Below are 14846 nucleotides of genomic sequence, written 5' to 3'. Positions count from 1 at the left end.
AAATGGTTATAGTATTTTATACTATACTACAAAATTAGTATAAATAATATGATCATATAGAATTAAATAAGTGAGGAACCAACAGTGTGAAGGGTCACAAGTGGGTGTGAGTGAGAGAGACAGAAGGTATTTCCTTTTGAGCTAGTCTTCAGGGAGTCTAGGCACCCACCAGGTGAATAATAAGGAAGCTAGTGCTACCCAAGGATCAGGGGTGAGGTGTGAGATACCAACTAGCTAGTGTTTGAAGAACTGGAGGGAATGGGGATCCTGGGGAGGGGTCAGAGATGGACTGGTGAGTAGGTGGTTTGGGGAGTAATATGGACCAAGCTGAGGGCTGGACTTTTACATTCTAGCAGTAGTGGTTGGTGGAATGTTTTAAACAGGGATCAGATTTGCATTTTACAACGCACATTTTGGGGTGTATACGTGTGTGTATGGTTTGTGTAACTTATCTTAACTCTTCTATAAATTCTCTAAAGGCAGGGACATGCCCAAGATACCTCTGAACTCTTCAGAACACCTAGTCTGCTCCAGAGTCTCTTACTATTATCACCTTCTGTCACTACTACCACCATTTTTCTCTTGCCCCCCATCACTGCCCTCCCCATGCCTGTCAGCATCACTGATTTAGCTCCTTTCCTAGAGCTTTTTCTAGGAGCCAACTTGAAGCTGACCAGAACATCTGCAGTTGGCATCTCAGGTCAAAGGCAAGAGCCCTAGACTGGAGTCAGAGTTCCTGGTCCTCCACCAGCGGATCCCCATCCTGTCGTGTTTTCTTCATCTGTTCAAAGTGGGAGCTAGATTAAATGAATGTTTTTCAAACTGTGTGTGTCTCTGTGTGTGTGTGTGTGTGTGTGTGTGTGTGTGTGTGTCTTTTCTCAAAGAACACCTTTGGAATTTCATTTGCTTAGAAGTCTGGAGCTTAGAAGTCCTGGAACACAATTTAACAACATTCCACACCTGCCAAATTGGTGTTTGGAGAATCAGATCAGAATAATCTGACATTGCTGGCTTCTTCTCCTTTTGCTACAGGGGCCGTGAGTGAGAACTGAGTAGAAGCATGAGATATCAGATTGAGCAAGTCCTGGGTCTCAGGATTGCAGGCTCCTCTAGAAGGATCTTGGCAAAACTCCTCGTTCCCCACCCCTCCAAGAAGTCATCTGGGAAATTCCTGGAAATAAGAGGATGGGGCAGGCAGGAGGGATCCTATGCATGGGGAGAGCTCCTGAGTAGAAGTAGGAGTGTGATGAGTCTGGGACCCACAGAGAGGCCTCATTGCCCAGTGCAGTTCCAGGTGCAGCTTAGGCCAGGACATGAGGAAGCCTAGTGGCCCAACAGAAAGAACACTTCACCTGGTGAGGACCCAGCCTTCAATCCTGAATCCTGAGCCGTGGGTCAGACTGTGGCTGCAGCTGCAAAGAGATAAAGCTGACCTAAAGCTTTGTAGGACAAAGGGCACCCAGGAGAGCTGGAACCAGGCCCCAGGGTCCTCCTATTCATAGGAAACCTTAAGAGCTCAACTGACTTAAGAGATTGAGGCTCACCCCTGCACACCCATCTACCACACCCATCTACCCTGCTGGAGTGGCCCAAGGCTACCTTTCTTGAGCTCTGCTGTACAAGTGCCAGAGCTACAGAGTCAGTGACCTCTGAGCAAACGAACAGCAGCCCCTCCCCTCAGGAATTAGGCCAGAGAGGAAGTGTCCTAGGTAGACGGGAGGGCCTGGGTCTGGGTCAGCCTCTGAGGACTGAATTCTGGCTGTCAACTCTCCACACATCAGTCCACCCACCCCCACCTCCATAGTCCAAAGGTCCATGTGGTGAGCAGGTTGAGCTGTGCTAGGCACTACAAAGGGAGCCTGTGTCGGGACGTCTGGTGGGTGGGCAGCATGGGCTTTGAGGAACTGCTGGATGAAGTGGGTGGCTTTGGATCCTTCCAACTGCGGAATCTGGCACTAATGGCCCTGCCCCGAGTGATACTACCCCTGAATTTTCTCCTGCCTATCTTCCTGGCTGCTGTGCCTGCCCACCACTGTGCCCTGCCTGGCACCCTTGACAACTTCAGTCACCAGGAGGCATGGCTGGAGACCCATCTGCCCCGGGAGCCCGATGGCAGGTTTAGCTCCTGCCTCCGCTTTGCTCACCCCCAGACTCTCCCCAACACCACACTGGGGAGAGAGGCACCGAGTCCTGGGGAGCTGGAAGGAGAACCCTCAACCATGCCCTGCTCTCAGGGCTGGGAATACGATCGCTCAGAATTCTCCTCCACCATTGCAACTGAGGTATCCAAACCTGGAGGGCAAGGGACATGAGTGTGATGAACTGCCATTTCCTTGGGTAGTAGCTGTGTGGGCATAAATTACATTCCTTTACCTCTTAGAATCTCAGTTTACCCATCTATAGATAGGTTCCATGGACTGCAGTAAGGGGCCCATCCTCAGGAGCTGCTGTTATCTTTCATGTTAATTAACACAAAAAGTTGGGGCAGAGACCTGAGAAGGGATGCATTGAGGTGAAGAAACTGCAGAGGCCTTGCTTCTGCTTCCCTCCCTCCCTATTTTCTGGCTAGGTCTGAGGTTTACATAATCCTGAGGAGGAGGGTGAATGGAAGCAGAGTTTCCCTAGGGGAACTGGGGACTCAGTGTTATAGTCAGGGCCCTCCATGAGAAGACCCTGAGGCTACAGGAGGAGTGAATTGTTGGAGGGGGGTATTTTCTGGCATAGAGGTATCTATCAGAAGTCCCCAGAGTCTGGAGAAGGTCTTAGACCCATGTGAGACCCTTGTCTGCCTGTTTTGCAGTGGGATCTGGTATGTGAACGGAAAGGCCTGAACAGAGTTGCATCCACCTTGTTCTTCATTGGTGTGCTGATGGGGGCTGTGGTCTTTGGATACCTGTCTGACAGGTGGAGTGCGGTGTGGGGTGAATGAAGGAGAAGGCTGGGGGGAACCCTCTTCCACTAGCTGGGGGTATGGGCCTAGTCTACCTATGTCTTGGAATCTTCACAGGTGGCTGACCCTGTACAACCCCTTTGCAGGTTTGGACGGCGCCGTCTACTGCTGGTGGCCTATGTGAGTACCCTAGTGCTGGGCCTGACATCTGCAGCCTCAGTCAACTATGTCATGTTTGCCATCACCCGCACCCTCACTGGCTCAACCCTGGCTGGTTTCACCATTATTGTGTTGCCACTTGGTAAAGCAGTCAAGGGAAAGGCATGGCCTAGAGGGCTGGAGGGAAGTTGTCAGTGAGTCAGACCAGGCGGCCCCTTGCTTATTGTCTTCCTGTCTCTGGTCTGGCCTTGGGCCTAGAGCTGGAGTGGCTGGATGTGGAACACCGTGAAGTGGCCGGCATCCTGGGCTCCACCTTCTGGACAGGAGGCGTGCTGCTGCTGGCTTTGGCTGGGTACCTGATAAGGGACTGGCGATGGCTCCTGATGGCTGTTACTTTGCCTTGTGTCATAGGCATCCTCAGCATACGGTGAGGAATAGAGGCAGTTGGGGAGCGGAAGATAGAGGAAGCCAAAGTCAGAAATTAATCAGAGACTAAGATTTGAAGACAGAGAGACAGAAGGATGAAGGGAAAAGAAAACCAGTAAGTGACCAAGAGACAATAAGAGACACTGAAAGAAAGACAGAAAAAGAGACCAAGAGAAAGAAGATGGCACAGGACAGTGAAAAACAGAACAGGGCAGAGAGAAACATAGATTTAGAGACAAGAGAACCAACCAGTGATTGACAGAACCCAGAACTGAAAGATAGATTCAAAGCAACAGATGGTAGACACAGTGAGAGAAAACAAGAGCAAGGAGAGACAGTGACAAAGACAGAGTCAAGCAGAAGTTGAGGCTGACCCTTAAAGGAGTAGGAATGGGGCTGGGCATCATGGGAGAGCTCAGACTGGAGGGGAGGGTGGGTATTTCATTCATGTCAGTATGTCTTTTTCTCCTTTATCCTATGCTTTCCTGCCACCTGTGGGAAAAGTGAGTGGCTAGTGCTGAGAGCTAAGGTCTTGAAGGTGAGACCATTTCAGTTGAGTAAGGAAGAGACCTAGGCTGGGGGAGCTCCAGGCCTGGGTAAATAGCATGAGGTGACTTTTATACTGGGCCTCATCAATTGTGGAGGGCTTGAAAAGCAGATGACATTCCAGACAGAGGGGACTGTGTGAACATCCTAGAGGTTGACAGCTCTAAAATTCCCAAAAGGAAGATGTGGCTCACAGTACCAACTTTCTGGCTAAAGAGCCTCCTGCCTGTCCCCTAGGTGGGTGCCTGAATCTGCACGCTGGCTTCTGACTCAGGGCCGAGTGGAGGAGGCCCAAAGGTATTTGCTCCACTGTGCCAGGCTCAATGGGCGGCCTGTGGGTGAGGACAGCCTGAGCCAGGAGGTGAGAGTGAAGTTAGTGTGTGTGAGCATGCACACTTATGAGAGGAGCTGTGTGAAGTGTCCCTCCCTGGGGGCCCACCATATGTGATAGGAAAAGCCCTTTCCAAACTCTTTAGGCTGTCCTACCTGACTCAGATGGGTCACATCTTTCACTTAGGGTCCCCCCTTCTCAGCTCCCATGTGCACCTCCACCCCTACCACTGAGAGGGGAGAAACAAAGACAGAGAGAGAGAGAGAGAGAGAGAGAGAGAGAGAGAGAGAGAGAGAGAGAGAGAGAGAGAGAGAGAGCGCAAGAGCACAAAGTAGCACATACCCACCATGCCCAGTTGAGACCAACTCTGATATCACAACCTCACGTCTTCCCTCATCAGGCCCTGAACAAAGTGTCCACGGGGGAACAGGTGTTCCCAAGACCCTCCTACCTAGACCTATTCCGAACACCACAGATCTGGCACATCTCATTGTGCTGCATGGTGATGTGGTAAGGGGGCTAACTTGGGGTTGGTGGAGGCGGGGCTAGTGAAGGGAGGGGTAGACTCCAGGACTGTGCTGAGTATGAGTGACAGATAAGAGTGTAACTGTGGAGGGCCGAGGGGCAGTCAAGCTGAGGTAGGTCAAGAGATGAAGTTGGCAGCGGTCACGTGGATCTGAATTCAGGTTCTAGCTCTGTGTGACCTTGGACAGCTCCTTTTTGTAAAACCGGCTGCGGTTAGTTGCCATGCCCCAGGGTTGCTGTGAAGATTAGGGTGAAGGCTTTTCGGCCACTGGCACATGCTGCACCCTCCGGTGTTGGGGTATTATGGGTGGTGGGGAAGGTCCCAGGAACCGGCGATCATCCTTCTAAAAGATCAAGTCTTCCTGAGATGAGGACAAAGGTGGAACAAGGGCCCTTGGTAGCACTGTAACTCCTTTCAGGTTTTCAGTAAACTTCTCCTATTACGGCTTGAGCCTGGACTTGTCGGGGCTGAGGCTGAACGTGTACCAGACGCAGCTGCTGTTCGGGGCGGTGGAGCTGCCCTCCAAGCTGGTGGTCTATCTGTTGGTGCGCCGTGCGGGGCGCCGGCTCACGCAGGCCGGAGCACTGCTGGGCACGGCCTTGACCTTCGGCATCAGATTGCTGGTGTCCTCGGGTAAGTCTGTCCGGCAGACACCGCCTGCCTAAGACCCCGCCTCCTGGACACGAAGCCCCGCCCTCCCCCGGAGCTCCGACTAGGGGCAGTTAGGCTCTGCCCTGTGGGCTTCCCATTCCCCGGGAGTTTTGGGCATTCCAACCTCTCACTGCCCGAACCCCGCTTTCCTTCAGAGACGAGTTCCTGGAGCACGGCCCTGGCGGTGATAGGGAAAGGTTTCAGTGAAGCCGCCTTCACAACTGCCTACCTGTTCACTTCAGAATTGTACCCTACAGTGCTCAGGTGAGGGGAGCCCGGAAGCAGGGTTCCCAGGGAGCCGATCTGGGGCGGGACTTGTTAATCACGCGCCTTAACTTGCACTCTTCTGCACACTGTCCGTCCGCCTCTGGATTCTTTACACCACACCTAGAATGTAGGGCTGGTCAGGGCTTTGTTTACCCAAATCTAGGAAGAGGTGGGGCATTTTCTAACTGTGACCGTGAGCCAAGTCAACTTCTTGGTGCCTCAGAAGAAATACATCACAAAGAAGTCCCATCTACCCATCCCATCTCATTCATGGCTGGTGAGGCAGAACTGTCCTTGGGGATTCTCTTTACAGAATTATAGGGCCCCTTTCAGCTAGCTATTGGCAAATGGGGAAATGAGCCTTACAAGCATCCGGCTTAGACTTGAGTCGGCTCTAACATCACCACAGCGACTGTGCAAGGTGCTGACCTGACCTTCCTCTTTCTTCCACACTAGTCTATCCCATTCTGATAACTTTTCTTTTAGTGGTACCTGTTTGGTACCGTGTATAAATGGGGGCCCCATCCTCTGGTGGGTGCTGGTCTGGGCTCCTGGCCCCCGCGTGTGTGGGAGCTCCTAGCTTTCTTAGCTGTCTAGAAAGGTAGCAGGGCTTGCTAACTCAGGAGGGGAGCCTTGTGAGGAAGAGCTTCCCAGCAGGTGTGAGAACAACCTGCCTTCCTCATCCTCTTTCTGATCAGACCAACAGGTATAGGGCTGACTTCACTAGTGGGCCGACTGGGGGGCTCTTTGGCCCCACTGGCAGCCTTGCTGGATGGAGTATGGCTGTCATTGCCCAAGCTTGCTTATGGGGGCATTGCCCTGCTGGCTACCTGCACTACCTTCCTGCTGCCAGAGACGAGGCAAGCACAGCTGCCAGAGACCATCCAGGATGTGGAGAGAAAGAGGTGTGTATATAGGACTGTGTATGTGTGAGCATATGCAAATAGATGCAGGTGCTCAGGATTCAGAGGGGAATACATTTGCACAGGTATACTTGGTGCATGTATAAGTGTGTGCACATGTGTTTTAGGGTGCATGCCCTATGCACTTTATGTGCATAAAAGTGTTGAGTCTATACATGTGTGCACACTACAAGCATGTGTGAGAGTCTCTTGTGGGAGTACATGTGTTTGTATTCCAGGAGATGGAGAGAGCCCTGGGCCAGTCTGATGGGACAGGCTGGAGTGATAGGCTCCAGAACTAAGCCCTATCACTATTCCTGAATCCTTCCTCCCCAGTGCCCAACCTGGTCTTCAGGAGGAAGAGATGCAAGTCCAGAATTGAGTGGAATTGGGGCAAGCCCTCCAGAGAAGGTCTACAGTCAGGGGCTGAGAAAACCGAAGGGCAGGCTCTTGTGACCCAGAGCTGGAGGCATCAAACACTAGGGATGAAGTTGCCATTGATCCCCTCTGCCTGTGCTCATCCAGTCTTGACTATTTAGCCTCTAGCAAAAGGACAACTTTCCAGAATGCAGTGGATTGCTGAAGATTCTAGGCACCCATCTAATGACTGGGGGAATTCTGTAAATAAAGGTACCTCTTGAGTTGGGGCAGCAGTGAGGAGCTTTGGGAAGACCCCTCATGGAAAGCCAATAAGTTGGTCCTGGGCTGTGATCAGGTTTGCCACTGATTTTCTGTATGACCAGGGGCATGTAGCTTTCCTTCTCGGTGCCTCAGTCTTATCATTTCCCAAATGGATAATGAAACCTCTTAACAGACTTTACAAGATCTGCTGTCATGTTCAAATTGAAATGAGGTGCTTTTTCAAGAGATGGTACTAAAGAAGAGACGGCCCTGTGATACCTTTTGATGCCAGTGGGGCTGTTGAGCATGTTACCCAATCCCAGGCACTCTCCACTAAACCTATTGTCTAGGCTTCATGCCCAAAGAAGTGTTGAAGGCATAGGAGCCAACATTTTATTGGAGAAGCCATAGAGGCATAGACTCAATAAACAAAAGTTTGAAGACGACCTTGAAGTTCCAGAATTTATTGGGGAAAGGGATAGGAAGGCCAGGAGACCACCATTCAAAGTGGGGTGGCCTGTGTTCCCTAACCAGATAAGAAAGGAAAAGGGAAAAATTTGCAGAGAAGGTATAGATTATCTGGCCTACCATGGAGCCTAGGCCCAGGCCCTGGCCCTGAGGATCTTGCCTTCCCCCAACCACTTAGGACTGGAGAAATCTGTAGCTCCCATTGGACCATGGAGGGAATGGTGGGAAGCCTGAGTTAGGGTGACCTCTCCTGTGAGCGCCTCATTTGGGTTTTATCTCCACTGGGTCATAGATGTAGCAGCCCACATCGCCAATGTTCACACCTGAGGGAGAGAGCCCTATCACCAACGGCCTTGGGTATGGGGGGTGTTGGGTTCAGGGCTTTAGGGAATTGGGAGGGGTCTGGAGTGTGTTTGACCATAGGGGACATTGTCCACACATCCCCACAGACCATGTACATGCCATACTTTAGGCCTGCTGTCTGGGGTGGGGCTGCCCACCTTTGGGACCAAACAGGTAGCCGTAGCAGGGGATGTGGCAGTATGGGACGCCATCATGCTAGAACACAGAGAGAAGGATTACCCTCTCAGCCTGGCTGTCTTCAAGCTCCAGCCTCCTTCCTCCCAAAACCACCCATTCCTGTCCTACTCACCTCAGCATGACTCCCAGCAGTCAGGGTCTTCCGGCAACGCTGGCACCTTAAACAGGGTCGGTGCCAGTTTCTGCCCAAAGACATCACCTTCTCAGCTGGTAGTGGAGAGAAGAGGTAGTTCTTCCATTCTAGGGGAAGGGCAGGGAGAGCCACCTGCCTTGGACCACCTCCCTGCCCACTTGCTGCCCAACCTAGTGTTTTCCTCCCCCAACTTTCCATTGTCACTTACCAAAATAGACTGGCTCCCCACAGCCGGGGCACTGTGAGGTCTCCCCAGTGAATGTCTTCATGTGGGGTGGGCCTTTAATGGGAAGAGGCCCTAGCTAGGGTTGTAGTTTGGGCCAGACCCTAAGCAGGGCCCACCAGAACCTGCCTGCACATGCCATTGTCATTTTCTAAAACCCATACTCACCCCAGAGCCCCCACCCAGGCACTGTGAGTCTTCCTTCCTTGAACTGACCCATATTCTGCCCCATCTCTAATTGCATTAGGGAACACCTGCTGCTTCCTTTTTTTTTTTTTTTTTTTTTTTTTTGCACTGGGAATTGAATCCAGAGGTACTTTAGTATATTCCTAGGCTTTTTTAAATTTTTGAGACAGGGTCTCACTAAGTGGCCTTGAACTTGTAATCCTTCTGCCTCAGCTTCCCAAGTTGCTGGGACTACTACTATGTCACTGTGTTCATTATTCCTTGTCATTCGTGCAAGGGCTCAGGTGCCCACCAGCCCAACCTGTCAGCAACTCAATCCTCAGGAAACCTGAGCTGATACAGGAATTGGCTGGGGCAGGAGTGTCAGGTGTTGGGGAGCATGGTGTCATTGCTCCATGCAATGGAGTGGGAGGAAGGAATAGGGGCCAGAGGAGAGAAGTTGAAGTATCTGAGGAAATGACTCTATCCTCATGACCCCTCAACTTGTCTTTTCTTCCATGGTCCTGGCCTAGGAAAGAGGCCTGAGTTCTAGGCCATCTTTGGCTCTCTCAATAGCTATGTGACTACACAAGGTCCTTTGTCCTCTCTATCCCTTAGTTGCTTCACATGTAAAGTGCTAATACTTTACATGTGAAGCATGTAAAGTATTTACTTTACATGTGATTTACTTCTTAAGCTCAGAAGCTGACATGAGGGAAAATCTAAAAAAGGGCATGGGTAGATTCTTCCAAGGACAGAGTTGTAGGAATGTAAAGCAGAGGGCTGGGTAGAAGACTGCCCCTGAAACTCAACTTTTACTGCATCCTGAGGGTCAGGAGGAAGAGCAGGAATAGCTGAAGCCCAGCCTCACTTACTTTTTTTGCCATGGAGAAGGCCAGTCCTTGGCCTGGGGGGGCTGAAGCTGCTGGGGCTGAGGGAAGTGATGTTGGCAGGGGAGGGAGTGGGAGGATTGTAGAGATAGGAGCCCACACCACCAATGTTCACCCCTGCAGAGAGGAGGAATAGGGAAGATCAGGGCTTGGTTCCCAGCCACAAGGAACGTTCTGTTTCCCTAGCCCCTTTTAGGCTCTTTCTTACCTCTGGGTCCAAAGAGAGCCCCATAGCATGGTTTATGGCAGTATGGTCTCCCGTTGTGCTGGGCACAGAGGGAAGGAGTCACTCAGGGTCAAGGGGGTCGTGCCCCATAGGCCTGCTGCAAGATAAGCTGCCAGGTGTGTGTTTGTCCACTGGCCGGATCTGGTGGGTCTTGGAGGGGTGGGTGCTGGGCTGGCAGGCCAGAATTGCCATTGTGGTCCAGAGGGAGGCAAAAGCAGGCAATAACCCATCCCCTCAAAGCCACGGAGTCATGGCACAACTGAGGCTCCCCAAATCCTGGCTGGTATGAGATGCCCCGGATGAATAGCCCTGAGGTTGCCTGTTGAAGTAGACTTTGGCAGGTAACAGACTGAAAGTGGGGGCTGGGGTGGGATTAAGTGGGTTGGTGGGTGAAAGAACTGTGTGCCCTGGCCCTGGCCTCACCTCTGCATGGCCACCAGGAGACAGAACAGTGTGGCAGCGCTCACATTTCAGGCAGAAGCGGTGCCAATTCTTGCCCAGGGAGCTCACTTTTTCAGCTGTGGGGGACAAGGTGGAACTAACTGCAAAGAGCCAGGCCAAGCACCAGACACCACCAAACCGCCAACCCCAGCCTTACCTGCTCCTTAGAGACTACGGAGTGTCTCTGGGAGTCCAGGTCCACCCTGCCCCAGCATCATGCATCCCACACAGCTCTCAGAGGGAAGGAGAGGGAAGGGGATCGCACACACAACAGGTTTAAGGGTATCTGGAACCATACCATGGCCAGCCCTCACATTCCCAGGGAACCCAGTGGCTCACATTCACCCCATCCTTTCCCCTCCTCAGCCCAAGCCTCACCAGCCTCACCAAAGTAAACAGGTTGCTGGCAACGTGGGCAGGTCCAGCTCATGGCTCAGCTTGCTTGGGGAAGCAGACTTCTCACACTAGACACCACTGCAGGGCTCTGTTCTACTGGCTCCACCCACTGCTCAGCTTTGAACCCACTGAGCTGTCTGGGTGTTCATTTGACACCAGAAATTTAGAACCATTCCACCTGGGGGATGTAGGCAATTTCTCAGTCACTTCAAAGAGCATTAAAACCTCCAACTTATGAACCCTAGTGGGCACTAGACTGGGAGGGCCGGGGGGCAATGAAGATGCCTAGATGAATGGCTCTAGTTTCCCAGGTCAGTAAGGAGAGGACAAATGTCTACAGTGCAGATGGCATGAAAACATCTCAAAGTGAAAGGTAGGCATTCTTTGAAGTGATATAATTACCCTTTGGTAGTCTAGCAAGTGGTTTATTTATTTTGCTTCACTTTTTGTGGTACTGGGGATGAACCCAGGGTTTGGCACGTGCTAGGCAGGCTCTCTACCACTGATCTACATCCCAAGCCCTAGCAAGTAGTTAAGAGTAACAGAATCTGAAGACTATCTGTGCTGCTTAACCTACGGCTTCAGGCAAATTATTTACCCTCCCTCTGCCTCCATTTTCCTATCTGTACAATGAGTATCATGATAACAGTTTCTACCTCTTAGGACTGTTATGAGAATTAGATGAGTTAATATTTGTGGAATGCCCAAACAGCTTCTGGCACTTAAATATTATGAAAGCAATAGCTATTACTATGATGAATTCCTTAATGAACTCAAGACTTTTAGTCTGCAAGCCTCAAAACACAGTTTGTATATAATCAATGGCTTGTTCATAAAATTATAATGCTTATTAAATTTAAAAGTATAAGGAGGGAGTTGTGACTCAGTGGTAGAGCACTTGCCTAGCATGCGTGAGGCACTGGGTTCAATCAGCTTAAAAAACTGTAGTTCAGTGGTAGTGTCCCTGGATTCAATCCTCAGTAAAAAAAAAAATTCATATTTATACACATACATATATATACACACATATATACATATACACATATATGTATGTACATATGTGTGTGTACGTATATATATATATATATATATATATATATGTGTCTGTATAACATTTGTGTTATACAGATATATATAAACAAGGACATGGAAAAATTGGATCCCTCATACATTGCTGGTGACAATGTAAAATGATTCAACCACTTTAGAAAACAGTCTGGCAGTTACTCAAAAAGTCAAACATAGAGTTTGCCATATCACTTTGTACTTCTATTCTTAGGTTTATACCCAAGAGAAATGAAAACATGTCTACACAAAAACTCCTATATGAGTGTCCATTGCAGCACTATTCAGTGACAAAAAGGTAGAAACAACCCAAAACCCATCAATTGATAAATGGATAAACAAAATGTGGTATATCTGTATGACAGAACATTATTCAACCACAAAAAAGGAATGAAGTACTAATACATGCTACATAAAATCATTAAGTGAAAGAAGCTAGATGCAAAATAACATATATTGTATGATTTCATTTATATGTCACTTTACCAATTCCTGCCTAAACACAGCTCCCCCTCATCTATTAAATATCAGGCTATAAGCCTCAAGCACTTTCTCCTACAGCATCATCCTTTACTGGAGGTTAGAGGGAACCAGTCCATGACAGCTGTTTTCCTGCCTGAGTGCTGAACCAAATGAGGAAAAAAAGGCAAAGGGAAACTCATGTATTATCTTTAGATTTGATAATAGCTATGTTATAGCTTAATGGAGGGTCAAATGGGTCTGTCAACTTCCTGCTCACCTCTAGGATGTGTCTGCCTCCATATGATCTTTGAGCTCCATGAAAGTAAGGACCAGGGTTGCCTGGCCAACCACTGTGTATGTTTCCAGAGTCTTCCTCAGTTTCTAGCACATAATGCTCAATAAACATTTGCTGGCGAATGAATGTTATATGTAAGTCCCCTTCAGGTGTTAGTAGATGAGTGCTAGTAAGAGAGATGTGAGAATAAGAGGGCATTGGTAGGATTTGAAAGTTGGAACAACAAAAGTCCTGGAATGAGGGACTCTTAGCTGCCTATGAGTAAGGTCTTAGAGGACCCTCTTTCTTGTTGTTGTTGTTCTTCTTTTCTTTTCTTTCTTTTTTTTTTTTTTTTTGGTACTGGAGATTGAACCTAGGGGTGTTTTGCCACTAAGCTATTTCCCCAGCCCTTTTTATTTTTTTTTCCTTTTTCCCAGGCTGACCTTGAACTTGCAATCTTCCTGCCTCAGCCTCTGGAGTCGATGGGGTTACAGGCGTGTGTCACCACACCCAACCACAGTTGTTATGTTTCTTTCTTAACATACATGAAGATCAACATATATGATGGAAAATGAGGAATATGATTTAAATTCACCCTGGTTATATATACTAGGTAACTAATAAGGTTTTTTCTTTAAAAAAAAGAACTGAAAATTTTCTTTCGCAGCTAACCAGTCCCTCTATTTATAGTCATTCACAAGACCTTACTAATTAAGCTTAATTAGCATGTAGCACAATTTATGCCTATCATTAAATATGTGACAAATGAGAAAATGTGAGAAAGTGTTATGTAAACTATAAACCTTTTTTTGTGTCAGGTTAACTTTGCAGTGAGTTTGTTTTACAATTACACCCCCCCCCCCGCAATTTTATGTCTTTGTAGACTTGTTACAGTTCATAGTGGCATACTTGTGACTTTTAAGGCACTATCAAGAACTTTGTTCCTAAATGAATTTTGAAAGAAAAATCACTAAGTTCTGGTAAGTTTATGAAAAAAAATCAGTATTAATTATTTATACTTTTAGGTTTTTAAAAACCTTTGTTATGTTACTCATACCCCTTGTGCTTTCTCACTGTGTGCCCCCTCCAACTAGAAAACTTTGCATTCTGTAGTTCATATTACTTAAATTTTAAAAAGGGCTAGGGTTGTGGCTCAGTGGCAGAGTGATTGCCTAGCACACGTGAGGCACTAGGTTCGATCCTCAGCACCACATTAAAAAAAAAAAAGATATTGTGTTCACCTAAAACTAAAAATAAATATTAAAATAAAAAGAGGGTAGGAGTGTGTGGATCAGTGATAGAGTACTGGATTCAATCCCCAGTAGCAAAACCACCACAAAAAGACACGTATACACAAAACAGAAAGACACTGAATTTGCTTTCTTAAAAATCCCTCGGGCTGGGGTAGTGGCTCAGAGGTAGTGTGCTCACCTATCATGTGTGAGGCACTGGGTTCAATCCTCAGCACCACATAAAAGTAAAGTAAAGATATTGTGTTCACCTACAACTAAAAATAAATATTAAAAAAAACACATCCCTCCATCTGTAGAGAACTATTGTTGTATAATCACATATCATCTATGGCTCTTGCAAGAATCTGTTGGATTTTTTCCTTGTTTTCCAGCATCATCTTGCCATTACATGAACCTCTGAGAGAACTCTGTATATAGTTACAGAGTTAGCTGCTTGGGACTATTGAGTGGGATATATTTTGTGATTAGTGGCATTGACTGGAATAATTATGAATTAATCCTTTAGGAAAAGACCTTCTAAACCCTTTGCCATGAGGCTTTCAACCTATGCTTGTGAAGAAATCAAACACTTTTAAATGTTGGTTCTCCAAACAAAGATAGATTTGATTTCTCAAGTATTACTTGGAATGTGTACTTAATCTGAGAGTATATAAAAGTAACTATGTCCAAATAATTTGCAGCATAAAAATGTATGCATATTCTAATAAAAATATATTCATATCCTGGAAAGAGAGAAGTGAAATTCATTTGTCATCTTGCTTATAAATCTGATAGATGATGTCAGTTCTCCTTGAAGTTGATGCAAGGTACTAGAAACTTCCTCATTTTCATACTAAGATTTAGAAGGTAATTTATAGCTATATATATGTATATATAATAGAATATATAAACATTATATTTTATATATATTTACATGTATTAGTATATATAAATATTATATATCATATATAAGATACACACACATATGAACAGCTCTTCCAGTTCATAAGTG

The 14846-nt window shown here is 47.7% G+C and overlaps 2 protein-coding genes across 5 annotated transcripts; one reads left to right on the top strand and one right to left on the bottom strand.

Moving 5' to 3' along the window:
* The first annotated feature begins 1799 nt into the window (after positions 1 to 1799).
* Slc22a7 (solute carrier family 22 member 7) lies at positions 1800 to 14540 on the top strand. Of its 4 annotated transcripts, none has more exons than XM_078019979.1 (10): positions 1802 to 2282; positions 2801 to 2904; positions 3037 to 3191; positions 3308 to 3476; positions 4259 to 4382; positions 4753 to 4862; positions 5297 to 5511; positions 5685 to 5793; positions 6495 to 6701; positions 13040 to 14532. In XM_078019979.1, the coding sequence occupies exons 1-10, from the start codon at positions 1890 to 1892 to the stop codon at positions 13140 to 13142; spliced, it is 1689 nt and encodes a 562-aa protein (XP_077876105.1). In that variant the 5' UTR covers positions 1802 to 1889; the 3' UTR covers positions 13143 to 14532. The 4 variants fall into 4 exon arrangements, with proteins under 4 accessions (XP_077876108.1, XP_077876107.1, XP_077876105.1 ...); XM_078019980.1 differs by lacking the exon at positions 13040 to 14532 and adding an exon at positions 7035 to 7765 and having other exon boundaries at positions 1803 to 2282; XM_078019981.1 differs by lacking the exon at positions 6495 to 6701 and having other exon boundaries at positions 1801 to 2282; positions 13040 to 14535.
* Positions 7768 to 10835, bottom strand: Crip3 (cysteine rich protein 3). The gene is made up of 8 exons (XM_078018641.1): positions 10784 to 10835; positions 10388 to 10557; positions 9947 to 10004; positions 9724 to 9855; positions 8669 to 8740; positions 8440 to 8534; positions 8288 to 8345; positions 7768 to 8110 (listed from the first exon to the last, which is right to left on the bottom strand). The coding sequence occupies exons 1-8, from the start codon at positions 10833 to 10835 to the stop codon at positions 8049 to 8051; spliced, it is 699 nt and encodes a 232-aa protein (XP_077874767.1). The 3' UTR covers positions 7768 to 8048.
* Positions 14541 to 14846: the final 306 nt, after the last annotated feature.

The sequence above is a fragment of the Ictidomys tridecemlineatus genome, chromosome 8, assembly GCF_052094955.1.
Source record: "Ictidomys tridecemlineatus isolate mIctTri1 chromosome 8, mIctTri1.hap1, whole genome shotgun sequence".
In the NCBI taxonomy this organism is placed as follows: domain Eukaryota; kingdom Metazoa; phylum Chordata; class Mammalia; order Rodentia; family Sciuridae; genus Ictidomys; species Ictidomys tridecemlineatus.
The sequence above is the reverse complement of the archived record's forward strand: the minus strand, read 5'-3'. Positions and strand labels throughout refer to the sequence as shown.